Below are 22,595 nucleotides of genomic sequence, written 5' to 3' on the forward strand. Positions count from 1 at the left end.
AATGATGCTGCGTATATGGACCACTTGGTATAGAGTCATGATGAGGAATGGAATATCTGTTTTGTCCATGTATACCATACTCTACAGGCATGTCATGAGTTTGTTCTAATGTGCTGCCCCTAAATTTGACGTGGGGTTTCCTTGTGTCCAAATTTTGATCATGCCTTTGGATATCCAATTGATTTGGTGGTTGGTCCTTGGCATTGACATGTGATTGAGTATATTTTTCTGCATAAGACTTCCATAATGGTCTGCGAAGGTGAGTATCATATGCTTGACCATGTGTATGGGGAACTTGAGGTTTTTGAAACAAAGATGATGGCGATTCAGGAACCATATGTGGTCCTCTATTGCCTCCACTACTAGGCCTCCTTTGATCCATGTTGATTTGAGGTTGTTGTAAAGGTTGCTTTTCCATTATTTGAGACATATCAAAATCATGAGGTATCTTGGCTCCACTTTGTGCCATCACTTGTAAGAAATATTTTCTATCTCTCCTCATTATTTCCTCAACCAATCGATTAAAACGGGGATCCATAATGGAGTCTTCCACTTCTGCTGAATGTACAGAAAAGTTGTTCATATTGTCAGTGTGTATCATTGTTGTTTGTAGTGTCCATGTTCTCAACGTTTGGAATGTTTTTATAAGTGTCCATGTCAGGTAATGTGGTATGATCAGAATTGACAAAGACATCATTGTCATACTCATAGGCATTCATGTTTGCAGACTCTAGAGCCTCTTTAGCTTCTCTCCTAGATTTTTGGGAACAGGTTTCAACCATGAACTAGGTATTGACGAAGATGTGGGAGACTAGATGAAAATGGAAAAGAGTATGGAAGACCAAGAGTTGGATGGAATGTGAATGAATCTGAGGTGTATTTGCAATGTCCAAAGTGTAAAACCAAGTATGTATGTAGTAGAGTAGGTGCGGCTTCCAATGAGATGATAGTTTCTCTTGATGAGGTAAGTTGACCTTGACTCTAAGTAAGACCAAATGAGACCCAAAGGTGATAGACCTTGATAAGGGACCACTTAGCAAAATGTTGTTGTATGTAGTGTGTTGACAAAGTAAGATGGGGACAAGCAAGTGACCTTTTGACTCAAGTTTAGACAAATGTGAATGTAATGTAAGGTGTAAAGCAATGATGGACTTTGAGAGACCCAGAAATAGGTTGAATTCTAGATGAAAACCCGAAGAGATAACCTAGGAAGCTCAATAAGTCTGAAACTGACTGCTCTTGTTTGTTGGGCTGTAAATTTTTTCAATTTTGACAACAGATGTTCCTGTATACTTCATAGACGTAGTTAAATGACACAGATGTGGTTGAACACTACACAGACGTGTTTCTAAGATTTTGTGAATGCATTTTCTTTTAGGATGACACAAATGCGTTTTTGTACTTCACAGATGCGGTTAAATGACACAGACGTGTTTCTATCAGACACCGACATGTTTCTGAAAACTGAGTGCACTTTTTCCAATTTGTGAAGTTTGTTGTGACCAAATTTGAATTTGTTTGATTGTTTTTCGTGACAAGATGACACAATGCTGATGAAGACTCAATGTTTGCAAGTGTTTAGACTCAAAATGACTCTAAAGAAAAATGTGTTGTTTGATGCAAAAATGGTTTTTGCATACACTTGAAGACACAAAAGACAATGTTTTGATGTTTGATCTTGAATGTTTGAATGTTTAAAATAAGACAAGCACAATTCTTATGGTTGACCAGGACAATAGTTGTTGATCCCACATGGGGTTTCCCCCGAGGCTACGCTATTCAGAGCAGATACTTAGATGCTTGACCCCACTGGCTCCACCCTCGACACTCACTTCTTCGAGGTAGCCAAGCATCAGTCCCCACGAAAACTCCTCGTGGCGAACTTTGTATCTCTACTAAGAACCTTATGTGTGTGGGCCGCTCTAGAGGTCCGACCTCCTGCCCCAACAACTAGAAGGATTTTGGCTTTCTAAAACAAAAAGGTGCTAGTAAGGGCATCCACTCGTGTGACCATACATATGACACTTTCAGCTCTATAAATACAGAAGGCTCCCAACCAGTAGGGGTTACGCCCTACAAATGATCAAATAAATTTGATCAAATGGGTTTATGGGGAGACATAGTGTCGGTATGAACTAATCCGCACACGTTACCCATGGATTTCACCATGGATATAGTTATTTATAGTGGTTCAGAAGAGGTGTGTTTTCCTCGCTACCACTTGGGCCATTCTCTCCTCACTAGTAGTCGTAATGACCACACGGGGAGACAAGCCTTCTAGAGATTAAACAAAAAGAGCCTATTGCTCAAGACACAAAAGACACTGGTTCAATTTTAGTGCACCAATTGAAGTGTTTGCTAGTCTATGAAAACAAGACACACAATAAAGATCAAAAACCCTTGCCAAGATCCTGCAACAAAGATTTGTTAGTAGTTTGGGTTGTTTCAAATGATTACCCCTTTCTGCCAGCAAACGAGTTAGGCAAATTTTAGATCCAAAAGATTTTGTAAAATAGGGGCCTTCGACAAGACAATTTGTTTCATGGACAAGCTGCACCAATTTGTTAGCTAGATCACAAGACGTTAGCCCGAAATAAACTAGATTTGAAATCCAAATGACGAAATAAAGCCTCAAAACTGTATCAAAAACTGAAAATGCAAGATCTAAAACACAGATGCGATTAAACCTAACTCAGATGCGATAGAAAATCACAAACACGTCTAAATTCATCGCAGACACGCCTAGATCACACAAACACGACTCTCGAACGCAGACGCGACTGAGAGGTTCATAGACGCAATTTGAAAATAGAGACGCAACCCTGCAATCTACAAAATAAGATAAAATAATGCCGAACACAGACGCGATTACGAAGGTCACAGACGTGACAGAAAAGCAAAAACGTGGTTCCAGGATGCACAGACGCAGAAATGTCGAAAGTTTGTCAGAAATGTCAGATCTGCAATTTCAAAAACACAAAATCTACAACAAAAGATGTTATATGCAAAAGGGACAAGTGTCCCACAGGGCGTGCCAAAATGTTTATGGTAAAAATGGAAACAACAACATTGAAAGACTAAATGAATTCAACCACAAAACCCTAGCCTAACAACAACAAAGATCCACCATAACATATGAAGATTATCTAAGACAATGTAAATCAAATAAAATCATAAAGATTATACCATCACATGTCCAATAGGATTTGGATCTCCATTCTTCCTATCCCCATTGATCTTGCTTGATATATTTGCTCTCAGATTTTATGTGTGCACAAGAGCTCAACAAAGAACGGAAATGTGGTTGCAAGTAGGCTTGATCGGATGTGAAAATTTGAAAGCGTAGTTGGGTTGAATGCTTGATTAGGGTTGATAATGAAATAAACATCATTTTATATAGAAGACACTATAAGAAATGGAGGGATAAGATTAAGAGGTGTAAAAGATAAATGGTCGGCTATGATTAGAGGGTAGGTAGAGAAAATAAGAAAATAATGAGAGGGCATGTAGTGTAGGAATTAAGAGATGAATGACACGTGTCATAGGTAGAAAAGGTTAATGAATTAATTAAATAAACAAAGATTCATTTAATTAATAGAGGAAATGGGATCAATTAAATAAATAAGATATTTATTTAATTAATAGAGGAAGTGGGATCAATTAAATAAATAAGATATTTATTTAATTTAGGAAAAAATAATTTAAATAAATAAAAGTATTTATTTAAACAAGAAATAAGGCTAGAAGAGGATAAATGAATTAAATGAATTAATTAAATAAACAAAGATTCATTTAATTAATAGAGGAAATGGGATCAATTAAATAAATAAGATATTTATTTAATTAATAGAGGAAGTGGGATCAATTAAATAAATAAGATATTTATTTAATTTAGGAAAAAATAATTTAAATAAATAAAAGTATTTATTTAAACAAGAAATAAGGCTAGAAGAGGATAAATGAATTAATTAAATAAATAAAGATTTATTTAATTAATTTAAGAATTAGGTTTAAAATAATTAAATAAATGAAATATTTATTTAATTAGACAGGACAGTTTTTAGTTGTCTACACCAGGCACTTCCCTCACTTGAAAAGATGGTTAAAGTTATGCCTAAACTTAGTCATTTTCATGATGATACTTGCAAAGGTTGTGCATTAGGTAAGAACATTAAAAGTCCATTCCATAAAAGTGAAAGTAGAGCCAAGGAAAAATTAGCACTTGTTCATTTTGACTTATGTGGACCTATGTCAGTTCCTTCTCCCTGTGGATTTCTATACTATGTTACATTTATAGATGATTTTTCTAATAGACTTGGATTTACTTTCTAAGATCTAAAGAATCTGATGAAGTACTAAGTAGGTTCAAAGAATTTAAGGCTCTAGTTGAAAATATATCTGGTAAGGATTAAAGTGTTAAGATTTGATAATGAAGGTGAATACATTTCAAGTAGTTTTCATGACTTTTGTGTAGAGACAAGAATTAAGAGGGAGTTCTGCGTCCCCTACAATCCTCAGCAAAATGGTGTGGCTAAAAGGAAGAATAGAGCCATTGTTGAAGTAGCTAAAGCTATGATTCATGATCAGAACTTGCAGACTTTCCTATAGGCCGAAGCATCTAAGAGTGCAGTGTATATTCAAAACAGATGCCCTCATCGTGTCTTGAAGAACATGACTCTCGAAGAAGCCTTCACTGGAGTCAAATTTGATATCAGTCACCTAGGGATTTTTGGAAGTCCTGTCTATGTTCATGTGCCAAAAGAAAAGATCAGATCTAAGCTAAAGCCATTCGAGAAGAAAGGTATCTTTGTTGGATACAGTGAGTCCTCCAAAGAATTTCGTGTCTACATTCCAGTACAAAGGTACATTGAGGTAAGTAGGGATGTCACGTTTGAAGAAAATATTGCTTTTAAGAAATCGAAAGGTTCCCTTGTCAATAATGATAAATAAGTTAATGATAATTAAGATATGGATATTGATACTAACTCTGAGATTCAGAGGGAGTCTATTGAGCCTCCTGAGCCTATTGAGCATGGTGATCCTCTTGAGCCTCTGGATCCAACTGATGGACCTAGAGATATTGCAGTTAGCAAGAAAAAACCACTTTGAGTTAGGAGAACAATTCAAGAAGCAAAAAAGTTTGCAGCTCCCCAAAGAACATTTAGAGAAAGCCGAAGACCTTAGAAATTCTCAAACTATGTTGCAATGATGTGCAATATAATTGAGACTGAACCATCAAGCATAGAAGAAGCAATGAACCAACAAGCATGGATACTAGCTATGGACGAAGAGTACCAATCTATCATCAAGAATGATGTCTGAGATATTGTGCCTAGTTCTAAAGGTAAGTCTGTTGTTTCTTCTAAATTGTTGTTTAAAATTACACATGTTGCTGATGGTAGTATTGAGAAATATAAAGCTAGATTTGTAGCTCGTGGTTTTTCTCAAAAGGAAGGCATAGATTATGAAGAGATATTTGCTCCTATTGCTAGATATACTTCTATTATAACTATTATAGCTATTGCTGCAGCTAAGGGCTGGAAGTTACATTAGATGGATGTAAAAACTACTTTCCTTAATGGTGTCATTGATGAAGAAGTCTATATTGAGCAACCAAAAGGATATGAGACTCACAGTAGATAATCTCACGTATGCAGATTGAAGAAAACTCTTTACGGTCTCAAGCAAGCTCCTCGAGTTTGGTATGAAAGAATTGATAAGTATTTGGTTAGTTTAGGGTTTTGTAAGAATGATGCTGATCCTAACCTTTACTTTAAAGTATTTAATGGTGAAATGCTAATTCTGGTTTATATGTGGATGATTTATTTCTAATTGGTGAAGATAGTCTCATCATTAGATGTAAGAAAGAATTAGCCACTGAATTTTAAATGAAAGATATAGGTTTAATGCATTACTTTCTAGGGTTAGAAGTATGACAAAGATGTAATGAAATTATACTTAGTCAAGGAAAATACACTATTGATATATTGAAAAGATTTGGTATGCTGGATTGTAAACTTATGCTCACTCCTATGGAAACTGACTTGAAGAAATTGAGTTTATCTGTAGCGAACTCTGATTTTGTAGATCTATCGGAGTACAGGCAGTTGATTGGATCCTTGATGTATCTAGTTAACACTAGACCAAATATTTGTTATGCAGTGAGTTCCCTCAGCCAATTCATGAACAAGCCGAAGCATGTTCATCTTGTTGCAGTCAAGCATATCCTGATATATTTACGAGACACAGTTTGCTATGGGTTGAAGTATCCAATCAACACTATCATCACCTTGGAGGGCTACTCTGATTCTGATTGGGTAGGAAGTGTAACTGATAGAAAGAGAACTTCAGGAATCTGTTTCAGTTTGGGTTCTACCATGATTTCCTGGGCAAGCAGGAAACAGTCCTCAGTTGCATTGAGTTCTGCAGAAGCTGAGTACATTGCATCAAGTGTGGCGTCAAGAGAAGCAGTATGGCTTCACAAGCTTCTTGCTGGGTTGTTTGGACAACCTTGAGAACCCACAGTCATTCATTGTGACAATCAGAGTTTTATTAAAATGTCTGCTAATCAAGTGTTTCATGATATGACAAAACATGTGGAAACTCACTATCACTATGTTCGGGATATGGTACAAAGAGGTGCCATTTAGCTGAAATATGTCAGCACTGATGAACAGATCGCAGATGTTTTCACCAAACCTCTAGCTCGAGTGAAGTTTGAATATTTCAGAGAGAGGCTTGGAGTTGTGGAGAACACAACCTTGATTGAGAGGGAGTCTCAGTCTCAGTGATACAATCAATTTGCATCTTCCACCCTCTGCGGGCAATGCAAGGTGGAGTCACCCTCTGTGGGCAATGCAAGGTGACATTGTGTCCTTCTCTGGGAGAAGGCTGAGGTGTAAGACCTCTTCCATCCTCTGCGGGCAATGCAAGGTGGATCCATCCTCTGTGGGCAATGCAAGATGGATGTCATGGAAGGTCCATGACGTGTTATGGTTACTTGGTGTTATCCTCCCTAGCTAAGAGGGAGTGTTGAAATTGGTAGCTAGCTTGGATTATGCTAGCCCAGATAATCAAACTTTAATGTTGCTAAAAGCAATTAAAGTTTGATTATTATTCATGCGTTTAAACTCATATAAGGCTGGCCCTATTTGGACGTATAAGCAATGTGTAACATGTTCTAGGGAAGGACCCAAATTGGGCGGTTGAGCAAACAACATATAACGTGTAATAAATATTATTTGTATTTTTGGCGGCAAGTGTATTTAGCCGACCTAGCCTATAAGGCAATTTAACCATGTATAAATACAAGATAGTGATGCCTTGTTATAACACACAAGCAATAATCTCTTCTTCAACGAATATCTCTGCAATATTAGTGAACTTGCCTTAGGCATCAACGAACTTGTTTTGGACATCAATGAACTTGTTTTAGAGACCAACGATCACTCATTGGAGGCCTGCAATCTTCATCTGAGTCTCAGCTAACATCATCTCGGCTCATGGTATCAAGTTCTGAGTGTGTTTTATCTGCCGAATTTGCCCTACTGGTGATTGAAGGATATTAGCAAGTTCAGATCAGAAGTTACAAGTCAGATAAGTCAGTCTTGCCTTTGCCCTAGGAGGGTGAATTGTATTTGATCAACTGCTGATATTAATAAATAAGATCTGAACATTGTTGCTGGGTTTTTCCTCCAAGAGGGAGGTTTTCCCAAGGTATATGTGTGTCATGTGTTGATTTTGTGACTGTTTATCTTGCATCTTGATTTTCTGTTCCTTAATGCTTATCTGTTTACTAAAAACTAACACTTCACACCTTGTTTGGCCCCAAACCACCTTAATCATTGGCCCTTTTGGTCCTCTTCCCACTGGTCTTCTTAATTATATTAATCACAAGGGTACCTTCATGACTGGCCCGTTTGGTGCATTAATCACAGTGGTCATGGAGCTCTGCAGGTCCTACCATTTTGCTTTCCAGGTCTGCACTAAGCAATATGGTAGTGTGATTTGAAGCAGTAATGACTGGGGACAAGTTGTTGTGCACCCGCTTCCCCCATTTTTTCAAACAAATTATGTATGTCTTTGTTTTGCAGAATCATTTCATTCCATTTTGTCCAATGGGGGCTTGAAGTTTAGAAAGGCATCAGGTGTATTGTCAGCAAGAGGTTTCAAATTCAGTTTAGGGCCCATTTTCTTTGGCGTGGACGTGGATCTGTCAAATGGCATTTCAATCACCATCCTCACATTAGTAGTTTTACAACTCCTTTTCATATTTAGCCAAGCAGGATGAGAATACCAGAAAGAGAAAAGATCACTAATCATCTTGGGGTGCAACAGTTGCGATCAGCCAAAAAAAGATCCAGCCACATGTATGGAAACTGCTTCAATCTAAAGAGTTATACCCTATTCTTTGCAAAACTCTACCATCCAAATTGAAACAAAGTCACGATCACATGCAAATATATAAGGGGAGAAAAAAGAAACCACCCATCAAGCTGCTACACCAAGGATCAATGCTTAAATATCCCGCAGCTATGCCCATAACCAGAGTAAACATGGAAAATTTAAGCAAGCCAGATGAGATGGGTGGTATTTTAAATGATCTTGAAGGAGAAATAGAGATACATGAATATGCATCAGCTGAGAAATCACTGCATGTGGTCATAATGAAGCCCATCCCATTACCTCTCCTCTCGCCACACCTTATGAGAATAGAAATGCTTGCAGTTGCTTGTGATTAACCCATTTGGGAATTTGTTTACACAACAAAAGAATAGTTAACTACACTCACCCTTGCACAATTTATCCCATAGCATAGTCTAGAAAAAATGGCACCATTGTTAATACATTTCCCCTTTTCTTAGGCATAAAAGGTTGGGTTGTCACTTGATCTTTGCATGTGCCTCCAACACTCGAAGCCTTTGGATTTCAGAGTGAAGTGTGATTTGTTCTAGTTTGAATGAACCCTTTATAGGATTTTCCCGTTTAATATAACCATTGACTTTTTTCACCCAGTCATGCCATGGGTGATGCTTTGTTGGAAAGTCATGGAGATTGCTTTTGCCTTGTAAAATGAGATCTTATAAAGTTTAGTGGTTTCTTTTGACGTAATATTTGTGATTGTAGGGTTTCAGACAAGAATAATATTGAAAAGCATTAGAGCATGCTATTCAAAGGATTACATAAATATGTTCTATTTATGGCAACTGTACTCAGTTACTTTGATTCCAAGTTGATAAGGACATTTATTTTGCTGGCACTTGACAATTGTCCTTGTCCTTCAGTGAAGGATCAGTTTCTAAAGGTAGGTGCAATCATGCTGATAAGACATCGGATTGTTTTTTTAACACTTGATGGTTTATTTGATGAGGTTTTGTGGATGTTTATTTATTATGGTTTTGACAATGGGACAAGTAACTTGTGGAATTTGTCACCAACTTTTCTATCTCTGTTTTGTAGATGTTATGTGTTGAATGTAGATATGAAGCTAAGATTTCTTATTATTGCATTCTGTTTGTAGGATTGCATGTGTAGGAATATAAGTGACAATTGCTTTGGAGTCGTGGACAATTATTATTATTATTATTTTTATTTTATTTTATTTTTTTATTTTATTTTATTTTATTTTATTTTTTTCAGTTTTATGTCTTCAAACAGGGAAACCTTAGAAGTTACTTCTTTGTGGTAAACAAACAATAGTTTTAGTAGATTTTTGAGTTGTCTTATACTAGGGAATAAACATAAGTGCTCCTTTTTTATTAAAGGTCAAATGCTTTCAACCTGGAGATATGAATCGACAGGTCACAAATGGGGGACCTTATCCTCAACATAAACACTCAACAATACTAACACAACAAGGTTTGAACTACACTCAACAATACTAACACAACAAGGTTTGAACGACAGTGCTCTAGCAATTCAACAAAAATAACATTCATTAAGGCTAGATGTGAGTGTATTATGACAAAACTGAAAAGATTATTCTTTATTTAAACAAATGGGAACCATATGCACTCTTAACGAATGCAAGTGTTTGCATGCTCAAGTGCATGTGTTTGCACGTATTGTTCTTGTGTTATAAGGGTTGATGTTGGGGACATAAAGGATGTGGGAACCATAGTTCAAAAACTTGGCCTTAGCAAAAGTTCGGAAGGCTCTAAATTTTGTTCTGACTTGGGTCTTTCCAAAAGCTCAGCATGATTGTGAACAAAATGTGATAAAATGCTGAAATAATGTGTAATCACACGTTCTAATGATTTTTGATTGTTTCTTTTTTATTTTAACTTTGACCTACAATTTTTGATCTTGCCAGGGTTTTACACATTTTTATCGTTTCTTTAAAGTCTAAGTTACCGGTCCGCGTACAGGTACATATATGGGTGCGGGTATGACAATTTTTTTCCTTTGGTATGGATATGGGTATGACAATTTTTTTCCCTTTGGTATGGGTATTTCACAAAATTATTAAAATAAGTAATAATATATTTGATTAATATAATTCAAATAATTTAATTTAAACTGGTAAAATTTACCTATTAATAATTATCCAAATTAATATTCTAAAATATTAAAATTTTAATTTATTGAAAGATAATATTACAAAAATAAAAATAAAACAAAAATAATATTATTAAATATTTAATATTGTGAGTGTAAATGCTAAGACGAAAAGGCATCACACAAAATACCTTTTAACAACATTCAAAGACATTAATTGCGCATTGTTTAAACCCTATCAGTGGCAGATCGCATGGGTTGGCGGCAAATGTTTTGAATTTCATGCGTTGTATGCCGAATTTCAAATTCCAACATTCGAGACACACTTGAGATGAACCAAGAGCAAACCCGGCTCACACCGAGACCCAGATTGGTTTTGGCTCCAATTCCGGGCCTTATTTGTTAGCTACACGGAGCCTATGGTCTTTGCCATTGAATAATTATGTGTGAAGCATAATCATGAATTTAAATTTATTTGGCGTTTCATCAATTGGGTGTTATCATGTAATTCTACTATGAATAAGTGTTATTGTTTGTGCTTCCCATTGCTAGTGTGATTTTGTTACCCATTGTTGTTGGGAAATTTCTAATATGGTTTTGTAGAAGATAAATTTTAGCTTCTTATAGAAAGTCAAACCCAATGATTCTTCTTTGTGTGTATTTAGTATTTTTATTAGTATTTCATTTAATAATTTGAATATCTATTATTTGTAAAGTTATAATATTATAAAATAATAAATTATATTTTAATAATAATGTATTTTTTAATTCTATTTTAACATTGTTAATTTGCATTTATTCTTTTTTATTATATAATCATATATTATTATTAATCAGAAAAAAGGAACAAAATACTAAAAACATTCAAATCTAAAAGTGTGAAAGTCAGGCATATTTTGAAAGGTTTGGAAGAGTATTGGAGCATGGTTAAAACTTAAAAGTGATAAAAATATGAAAAATGGCATGTGCCGTTAAGGTCTATGAAGTTTCAAAGGCTTTTATTTGCGCTGGTGGTAGGGGCTCCATCCCTTGACCGTGCCTTGTGTTGCAATCCTTGGAACTTGCAAGGGGCAATACCCCTCAACCTTGTTGGAAGTTTTCAAAAAAGCCCTTGTTTTGCATGTCAAAGTGGTATAAATTTGTGTTGAAAGGATGTAGACACTTTGCCTTGTGGACGAAAGACTTGAATATTAGCCTTTCTTGTTTTAGGAGCTTCAAATGCACTATATGACTCTTGTGGCTGTCAATTGTCACTTGTCTGATAATATAATAAAGGATGCAAACATTATATATTGTTTTATTGTTGTATGCAAACTGAAGTACAAAATGCCAGTCTTAGGAAAAGGATATAGGATATTTGGCATGATGCTGATGGGAAACAGAGAATGGTGAATTATAACATGTGGTGTACGTACACGGCCAAATGATATAATTTGTAGCTTATGATGTGGCTTTGTCTAGTTATTAATGTTTGATTTAAGACATTTATTTTTGAGAGATATTGGTTGCTATTGATAAAACCATAGTTGGACTACTCGTGACTTGGTTCGACTGGCCAAGCCAAAACTCGGCGAAAAACTCGGCAACGTAAAAACATGTTCAATTTTAATAAAAAATGCAATTTTTTTGTAGAATTTAATGAGAAGATGCATCCAATGAGTCAATAAATGATAACTCAAAAGAAACAAGCTGATTCTAGATATATTTAAATGCAAAGTGTCTACAAAATCACATCCTCATGAGGAATGTTGATTGCTGGAAGCAAAATAGTAAATAGTTTCAAACTTTCAACTCTAAATTGTATAATACCAAGATTTCTTTAATGCTAATTATGTTGTTATATGGAGCCTAATCAGACTTGGAGGTTAATTTCCCTACTTCCATCAACGTAGTTTCCCCCTATATTTTTCGACGGGGGTTTGGGGGTAGCACCCCCAAGTTGGGGTCAAGGGGCAGCGCCCCTTGCGCGCTCCAAAAATACTTTTATTATTTTATAAAGGCGTCGGGTGTTATAAAGTATAAGAAAGGAAAAAGACATATTGAAATGCCACTTATACTTAAATGTTATATTTCATGTGTATATTCTGATGAAGAGAATGAAACTGACTTGAAAAAACTAAAAATGATAATTTTTTGACATGTTTGGGCTTCTTTTTTTAGTCTAGCCAAGTTTTTTAAAGAAACTCGTTGAGTTTTTGCAAAAAACTCGGTGATTACTCGGCGAGTTTTTTGCAAAAACTCCATGAGTTTTTGCTGCGAGTTAAAGTCATAAAAACTTCCATATCTCAAAAACTCGGCGAGTTTTTGAAACTCGCCAAATACTCCGTGAGTGTTCCATCTATGGATAAAACAACCAAACAAGAGTGATGCAAAAAATGCCATTTTAAAGGTGACATCACATCTCTAATTCTTTGAAACTGTTTCTTGCACATCGATTTTAAGCAAACACGATCATTTGGTTTTGAAGTTTTTCCAGCAAATTTTTTCAATGAAGTTGCTTTCTTGGTGAATCTTTTTTAAGTTTTAAGTTGCAGAGCTTGTTTGTTGGTGTATTATTAATTGACAATGTAATTCTTCTTATGTTTGAATAATAACTCCCAGATTGGCCTCTTGATTAATTCCCGAGAAATGGGATTCTGTTGATGTTTGTTCTGTCTACTTCTTGACAATATATTAATATAAATATAGGCTCATTTCATTTTTTGCATTTAAATGTTTTTGTTGGACACTTGTTTCATATTATATTTTTTGAGTAGTATTTGTAGAATTTTGCAGCTATCCCTGCAAAATAAAATAGATCTAGCAAAAAAAAAAGAAGCAAAACTGAATGAATGTAATTTAATCATCTTCATTATTACAAATCTGTATGATTACAAATGATATATAGATCATAGGAGCAGAAATTATGCATGAGATGCATGAAATTTCTGAAGATATAGATCAGTTAAACTGAAATTATGAAGTAGAGTCTAAGTGAGTCTAATTCGTAGTTCTCCATAATTAGCTTAGTGTAAAACAGAGCATACGGTATAAGTTCACCTTGTTCTCTACAAATCACAGAGAAAGACTGGAGCTTACTGAATGCTAACAGTATCTTTGGTGTATTGAAGAAAGCTTAAGTAATGTATTTTCTTGTTGTCTTACAAAATTGAAAATGAGAATTTATGTACAATTGCTACTTGTTATTTGAAGCTTGTCTCTTGTTATTAACTAACACATTATTGGATCTTGTGCATGGCAGTGGCAGATTTATGGTGAGAATGAAATTATTAATGTTGTAGAATTTAATTATCACCACTGTGTAACAAGTTCCAAGCTGAGTAAGGATGCTAAGCAGTTACTACACACAATAGCTTATAGTTGTGGACAGGTATGCTAATGCTTTCCTTCCATCAACTACTAATCTTTTCATATAAGAAATTTCAAAGCTTAATTTTGATTTTTGTTATACCACTATATTGGTTATTTCAAGTTGTGAATAATATTTGTATTGTTTCATTATCTACCAGGGATTTTTTGCTCCCTCTTCCTGCAGTTTTACATATTTATGGTGTTGGAATGGGATTTTAAAGACTTTTAAGTCTTAGGTTTATGCAATGATAGGGATGATTATATTGGCTGTGAAATATGAAAAGTATGATTTTGTGCAGAAAAAGATTGCATTAACAGATTACCCTAGTACGACCAAAAATTATGGTGTTATTATTTTCTCTTGTTATCAGACTCCCCAACTTAGATATACTATCAGTCGAGCTAGTGTTAGATTCAGACTCAATATTAGTTTTACTATCATCTTCAAATTAAAATGAGTGACTCAATCTTTTTGGGAGTTTTGTTTAATTATCAACTCATTTATATGCATCCAATCCTTTAAAGCTGGCTTATACAAGCGCATAGATAAGGATCTCTTTTGTTTCAAATGGATCGTTGGATGAGTGTGTTGAATATGAATCTGTCACTAATTCAAATGAGAGCTTATCGGAGTTGGTCTCTGATGCTTGTTCCAAAAGCATTGTCTTAATTAACATAGTGGGAGATTGGTAGCAAGAGAATTAATAACAGGTTTTTTAACATGATGGTCCAGTGCCGATTCAAGGTTGTCAAGCTTGAATAGTTGGTGTGCTCTTCTGAATCACTGGGTGAAGGTATGATATTGGAGAAAATATATAGAGCGAATTTAGAGGCTTCTAATTCTTAATGTATTCTCTTAAATTTAATTGCATATCTATTTCTTAGTGCATTCTCCTAAATTTAATGGCATATCTATTTAGGCATATTTTTAGACGAGGATTCAACATTCTTTTAATGATTATTCTGAGTTCTTTTCTTATATCAAATCATTGTATTCATGTGTTTGTCTAAACTACTGCAAGGCGGTTGTCTTGACAGAGTTCCTTGCTTATGCTAACATAGAAACAAAGCTTTCAATATTGATATAGAAAAAATAAGTTAAATTGCTATTGGAGGATATCTATATTACCAAGGAATTTTCTTTAGAACAATCCAACTCTGTTAAATTTGTTTTAGACGAGCTTGCCTCGTAAGTAGGCCCTATTCAGTGTTTGAGTTTCTTTCTGGTTGTTTATTTGTTTCAGATCCAACTTTGAAAATTCTTGTAACAGGACTTTCATAAGACTGAGCCATATATTTTTGAACCAAGGAAGCAATAATCGTTTAGGGAATTAATCGGCAAATCAGAAGTATAAGATTTTTTCAAAAAATCGGGAAAAAATCGGATTTACAAAAAAATGTAAAAAATTGTAGAAAAACAATCAAAAACTACTTTTTTTATATATATTAAGGCATTTCCATAGCATAGAGATATTGTAGGCAAATAAAATAGACACTTGAACACATGAATTACAGGAAATAGACTACACCACAAATAATATCTAGATGGTGATAGATGTCAAAATGTCAATTACAATATAGTTTGTGACTTTGAACAAAGTCAACTTGTAAACCAAGTACAAAATTCCAAAATATCAAATGTAGGCAATGGCATGCTAGAGGGAAGGAGGCTCTGATGATGAAGCTCTCGGGTGAGAGCCTGTCCTAATTCGATCCAACCATTGAGGAGCAAAGTTGGCTTGCCTCATGATATCAAAATCTTCAGTCTCAAGTGGACGATCAACAACAACATCATCATCATCATCATAAACATCATCATCATCATCATCAGCATCTTCAGCAGCAATCAACTCACACTCTGGATATATCTCATCGAGGTCAATTGGAAAGTCATCCTCAATAGTTCCTGATTTTGCCCATGTAGAAATTAGTGTTTCCCTTACAATTGAAAAACACAATGAATAGTGAATAGTGAATAGAATTTCAAAAACTGCAACTATATATTTATATTCTCACCTTGAGCTTTCCTTATCTTCAACCGAAGGTTGTGATGAACAAATACCAAGTCATTCAGCCGTTGTTGAGATAGGCGGTTGCGTTTTTTGGAATGTATGTGTTCAAAAACACTCCAATTACGCTCACAAGCTGATGAGCTGCACGGTTGGCTCAAAATGCGCACTACCATCCACCTTAAATTTGGTATTTTGTCTCCAAAAGAAGCCCACCATGCAGCTGAAAAACACATCATATGGAGATGATATTGTAAGACTAATAATATATTATAATCGTAACGAGCTTAATGAGCATGTTGGCAAAATAAAGAGATTGTTAAAAGTTTATAGTCTACCTGGTTGAATAGTCTTTCTGCTTTATATAGCAACCCTAGAAGAGAGAAAACCCTTAGCATGCTTGTACACTTCCAACTCTATTGTAGCCGCATCAAATTTTGCCAAGTCAAGAAACATTTTTTCCAAGCACTTGAAAAATCCTCGTTTGATCTCAGCATCAATTTCCAAGAAGTTAGTCTTATAGAATAACAAAGGATTGAGAAAGTATCCTGCAGCATGGAGAGGAGTGTGCATCTGTCCATCCCATCTCCTATCAATTATATTCCACAATGGCACATACCTATCCCTGTTATTTTCCAGCTTACTCTTTATCACCTCCTTGACCCTATCCATGGCCTCATACACATATCCCATGGGGGGTTTTTCCCCATCCACTAGTCTCGAGACTTTTACTAAAGGCTCTGAAAATTCTACAATCTGCTCAATTGATTCCCAAAAGGTGGTAGAATACATATACTCTGCAACTGCTTTGCCATTTGCTTGAGTTGTGAAGCCAGACTCCATACACTTAGCTGAAACAAACATTCGCCTCAAATTACCTTTCTGTTCACATAATGTTTGTAATGCAAGGAAATATGTTGCAAATCTTGTCACCCCTGGTCGAACTAGCTCCTTGCCTCCTGTGAAAGAGCGCATTATAGCCAAAACCCTCGTATGATTATAAACAAATTTGGTAACCTTGTGAGCCTTCTGAAAGGTTGCCTTAACCCATTCTATTTTTCCAATGTTCTCTAGGGTTAGATCAAGGCAATGTGTTGCACATGGTGTAAAAAACACAGAAGGGTATTTATCTGTCAGAAGTCTCCCTGCAGCAACACAAGCAACAGCATTGTCTGTGATAAATTGAACCATATTTTGTGGCCCTACATCCATAACTACCACGTCATACATCTCAAATAATGCATTTGTGGATTTCATCATATTAGATGCATCCACAAATTTTAGAAAAACAGTGCCAAGCTCATAAGAGACAAGGAAGTTAATGAGAGTTCGGTTCCTTCTATCTGTCCAACCATCTGACATGATACTGCAACCAGTTCTAGCCCACTGTAACCGATGTTGTTAACAACATCTTGAACATCTTCTACTGCATCTTTCAACATACCAACCCTCAATGACTCATAAGATGGGGCTTGAAACCCAGGTCCTACAGCTGCAATAGCATCTACCATGGGTTGCCAATATGAATTTCTCGAAGCATGGAATGCCATGTGAGAGGAGTACCAAAAATTACCAATTGCCTTCTTTGCTTGTTCAGTGACAGTTTTCCTCCATCCTGTACTCTCCAAAGTGATTTGTGATCCTGGTGTAGTACGAGGTTGGAAGAAAGTATTAATGTTTCCTCCACCTGTGTTTGGTCCACGTGCTATAGAATTAGGAGTTGACCCACATTCCCTGAAAATCCCATCTTCGCCATCCTCCTCACCCAAATGGGTCATCTTGGGATCTGCAGAACTAGAACCTAGTTCAACCCCAATTCTTGCCTTTTTGACCTTACTCTCAGCAATACTGTCAAGAGATTGCTTTGCTTGATACGAGACACTTGCAGGGCATGCTTTGCATATCATGGTGTTATTTCCTTGCTCTTTGGACAAATGCCATTTGAAATGATAAATTCCACCACCGATCTCTTCTAGACACCAATTGCACTTGACCTTCATGCTACCAGGAACTGCTGTGCAATGTGTCCACGCAAAGTCTTTTTGACGCGGCATTATCAAGAATCAGATCTGTAAAAACATTACACTCAATCTTAAACTTTTGAGGGATCTAAGGTTGGGCTTGTGTAGAATAGTTGCATTTTAATTACATTGACATGGGAAATTGGAAACTTAAATGTAATTGAATTTCAAGTTTACACCAATGGTATACTTCAATTATAGCTCAATACATGGGAAATTAAGCTATTGAAGAAGAATTTCAGACCCACTAGAAACAACAATACATTCTTCTTAACCTTATATACAGTTAAATTATACTTTTTGGGAAGACAAATTTTTGTCCAACAGTATACGGTATATATTTTATATTTAGTATATCTTTCTGAGTACTTATATATTTTATATTCAGTAATGTTCAAATTAGTTATACTAGTAAATTTAAGTTAATTAGTTAAATAAGTAATTTTATTTGAACATATGCTTAGGCTAGGGGTTGATTAGTTAACCTGTTATATTAAAGTTAACTGTTATATTAAACTTAACCTGTTCTATATGTAACTATATACTAACATACTGTTAAATTTAACTGTTAAATTTATTAGTATATATTTTCAGTATATTAAATTTAAGTATATATAAATATATACAGTTAAATTTAATATACTGTTAAATATATACTAATAAATTTAACAGTTAAATTTTAACAACATGTTAGTATATATGTAATGGTTAAGTTTAATGTAACAGTATATTAAATTTAAAAGTTAAATTTATTAGTATATATTTAACTGTTAAATATAATTCTATAAAACAAACTAATAAATTAAATTAAACTATATTTATTATATAGTTTAACTGTTAAATTTATTATACAATATACAGTATATTTAATAGTTAATATTTAACTATTAAATATACTGTATATTGTATAATAAATTTAACAGTTAAATTATTATACAGTATATTTAAATTTTAATATATTGTTAAATATATTTAACTGTTAAATTTAATATAACAGTATATTAAATTTAACTGTTAAATTTAACAATATATTTAACAGTTAAATTTAATATACTGTTAAAACAAACTAAGAAATTAAATAAAACAAACATAATATTAAATAAAATCTATAAAAACAAAATTTGTAAAACAAAAATTTAACTGTAAATACCTGGAAGGCTCGATGAATGCAGTGATGGCTTGTGGCTTGGTGATCTCTCTGTGCTAAACTGTAAGAAATAGTCCGGCTTGGTGATCTTCTTCAATCATCGTAATAGACAATCAATCTTAGAAAATCGGAAGCCCGATTAATGACGAACATGGACTTCAAATTTCCCACCTGCAAAATTTGGACGAAAAACAATAGGGAGGCGGCATCCATTTGTAGATTTTTCTTTGAAACTTTGGCACCTTTTTCGTGCAAATAATTGCGATTTTTATTTTTTCCGATTAATCGGGATTAATCGTGTTTAAACGGGAAAAAATCGTTGACCCGTGGTCAACGCGTATTTCGCGATTTTTTCGAGGAAAAAATCGGGACCCTCTGCGATTCCCGATTAATCGCGATCGATCGCGATTTTTTCCCGATCATTGCTTCTATGTTTTGAACTATTAAGCTCAAATTCCATTGATGGCATTAATGGTTGTTCTAAGAAGTTACTGTTGGCAGCGCAACTGTATTCAATAGCAATGTTTCTGTTAGAAATAGCTTTCAAATTTTACATGAAAGCTTATGTTACAAAATAACTTAAAATAGTATTAGGTTATAAGGTTGTAGTTTTGATATTTATGTTTTTGGTTATGTTATATATAGACACCTAAAAATGTCTCACTAATTATGTACTAATTATTCGTCTAAATTATAGAGACTTCACTATATGTCTTCTGCAGAATGCTCCTGCATCACACGGGGATTACTCTGATTTCTTTCATTCAGGTAGCTGCGTATTGAATCCAGTGATCGCAAAAGAAGAATAGCATTGCAAACATGTGAAGTCAAGATCAAATTAAAGGCAATCAAACCGGAAATGGGTATTCCAAATGTACTTTGATATAATTTCTTTTATCTGGTTGGTAATTATTCTATTCAGTGATCGCTACTCAAAAGGAGATTGCAGTCTTTTAGCATCAAAGATATTAGTAAGGAGAGTCACCAAACACGGATAAGGAAATATCGCAAGAATTGTTGTCAACACGAAATCACAGTTCACAGCGGCATCGAATACCCTTCCTTATACCCTGCTTAACGAATAACTTATTTTCTCCATCTGCGCAAGCCAAACACACGAAAAAGGCGTGTCAGGGCAATCAAAGGTGTGGAATCTATTTTGCGTGTCAATTTTTCTTCAGTTGGAGCTGATCTTTGTGACAAATTTGCGGCCCTAAATGGTCTATATTTCAAGAACCCTAGCAGATTGAAGAAGACTTTCCTGACGACGTCGACAGAGGGTAACCAACAAGATTAAACGTTTGCTTCAAGAGAAATGTGAAAACCCTTCCACTTAGAAATTAGGTTTTCTTTCCCAGCCAAAAAAAGATCAACTGCCATAGATCATCACTTTCATAAACAAAGGAATATCAGATTCGATCAAGGGCAATCTTTGGGGACTCAATACCGTTGGAGTAAAAACTGCACTGTTCTTTTTATTCAATCGTTCTCTCTCAGGTTCAACATAAATTTAATACAGTGATCGGACATGGCTGATAGAGGATATTTGGGTTCATGGGCGGATGTGGGCTGAAAAGACCCGCCTCATGTTCCGCAGTGGGTCTACACGAATGGCAGATGAAAGGACATGGCGATACATGTAAACCGAAGCAAAAATAACAAGGTTTTTCAGCCAGCTTCAAAATACTTTCAAGGCTTCTTTGGGAACAGACGCAGTGTGGCTTGGAGGCAGAATAACAATGGAAGGAGATTCACTCAAGGGCGTTTTAATAATGGTGCGAATCAAGGGAATTCTGAGAAGCAATTCAAGGGCTTTTCGAGGAAATGTTCTTTGGATTTGGGCAATTAGCGAACGTTTGCTAGGGTTGTTGGCTTGGCAAATAAGGAGAGTGCAGCTAGGGTTTCTGTTTCTTCACAGCAGGTGGGAAATAAGGTAAATGTGAACCTGAAGGAAGCTAGTTTGGAAAAGGTAAGTAAGATACCTTCTGATCCTATTCTGCCGGGGGTTTCTTCATCACAAGTTTGGGCTCCTATCCCTTGTATCGATCTTTTAGGTTCCTATGTCGATAAGAAAGCGAATTGTTTGCATACGAATGCTATTTCAGGGGAAATTTGGGGTGATCAAATTAGTTTGTTAAAGCTTTATCATAAATTGCAGAAAAGATGGGGGGATATGCATTATTTTCAATTATTGTCTGCGAATGCTTTTATTATTGTCTTTGATTCTCCTTCTTTCAGAGATGAGGTATTAAGAACTTCACATCATTGGTTTGGAAAACATTTAATTTCAATTGCGGCTTGGAAACCTTTTTTTGTTGGGTGAACTCACAATACTGGTTCCCACTTTTTGACCAACTTTGACACTTAGATGAACATTTTGCAAAAAACCTTCACTTTCCGACACCTATAACTTTTAAATCGTTAAGAATTTGAAGATGATGTAAACTAGTGATTTGTAACATCCTTTTTGTAGATTCTAAATATATTTTTTTCAAATTTTTTTGAATAAAATTTTATTGGTTTTTCCATCTCCCTCAAAAGTAGTTTTTTACAGGAAACAACATTTTTTAAGAGCGATGTGCATCCCGAAATGTATAAATTTTTTTCTATAAATGATAAAAACTTATCTCTTTTAAATTTTGGTTTGTAACATCAATACCCAGGGCATGCAGTTGGTTTGATAGTGATATGTTGAATATTTTTTATTTTATTAAGTTTTGAAGTCCGACTAATTATAATTTAGATATAGGTGTACGTTTGAACACATAACTTGCTCTATATATATCAAAATTAAGTTGTTTTTTTTTGTTAGAAAGAAGACATCAATACCTAGGGCATAGATATTTTTCATAATTTTTTTGAATTAGTTTGTTATTTTTCCCAATGCATTGAACAAAGAAGTTCATGTTCGGTGAAAAACCTACATTCATAAAAAATAAAATAAAAAAATATTAATAAACTTAAATATATTAAAAATTATACTATTTGGAAAGCTTATAATAAGGACTAAATCCTCAAGAAAACAAAACTTTGAAATGAATTCATTTGACCCCTCAAAAGCTAATGTAAAATTGGTTTTTTATCAGCATTTGATAGATTTAAGGAGACTCTATTGCAAGTATGATTAGAAGTAGAGAGGTTCTATCCAAGAAATTTTGATCTAAGAGACTTTGATCTAACTCTCTTCAATTAATTACTTCAAATGGGACCTCTTAAAGCTTAAATAATTATATTTTCCAAAAAATGTATGATTTTAGTAAAAATCAGGATGTACCAAAAAGTGGGAACCAGCTTTGTGAGTTCACCCTGTTCCTTCTTGGTCTAGTTCAAAACTTATTCCTTTTTGGTTTGGTTTACCTAAAATTCCTTTTGAATTTATGGATCCAGATGTTCTTGAGAAAATTGGAAATACTATTGGAACTTTTTAACATCTAAAATGGACTTTGTGGAGGGGGAGGTTGTGGTAAAAATTTGTGTTCTTATTAACCCTAACAATGTTTGCCCCCGTACCTGTAATATCAAGTCTCACGATGGTATTTGGCACCAGTCAATTGAGAAATTAGATACAAA

The 22,595-nt window shown here is 34.7% G+C and overlaps 1 protein-coding gene across 7 annotated transcripts in view; it reads left to right on the forward strand.

Moving 5' to 3' along the window:
• The window catches only part of LOC131029934 (uncharacterized), a 58,051-nt gene that overhangs the window by 29,635 nt on the left and 5,821 nt on the right, over window positions 1-22,595 (forward strand). For 5 of the 7 annotated variants that reach the window (XR_009102856.2, XR_009102855.2, XM_057960620.2 and 2 more), the window contains 2 exons: window positions 13,739-13,867; window positions 14,007-14,315. Coding sequence is in view for 5 of the 7 variants with exons in the window: in XM_057960620.2 (XP_057816603.1) it covers window positions 13,739-13,867; window positions 14,007-14,084 (207 nt within the window). In the remaining 2 variants the exon portion in view is untranslated. Of the gene's footprint in view, window positions 1-13,738; window positions 13,868-14,006; window positions 14,316-14,581; window positions 14,738-22,595 lie in introns of those variants that run through there. The other 2 variants (XM_057960618.2, XM_057960617.2) reach the window with 2 other exon arrangements.

The sequence above is a fragment of the Cryptomeria japonica genome, chromosome 3 (genome assembly GCF_030272615.1).
Source record: "Cryptomeria japonica chromosome 3, Sugi_1.0, whole genome shotgun sequence".
Taxonomy (NCBI): domain Eukaryota; kingdom Viridiplantae; phylum Streptophyta; class Pinopsida; order Cupressales; family Cupressaceae; genus Cryptomeria; species Cryptomeria japonica.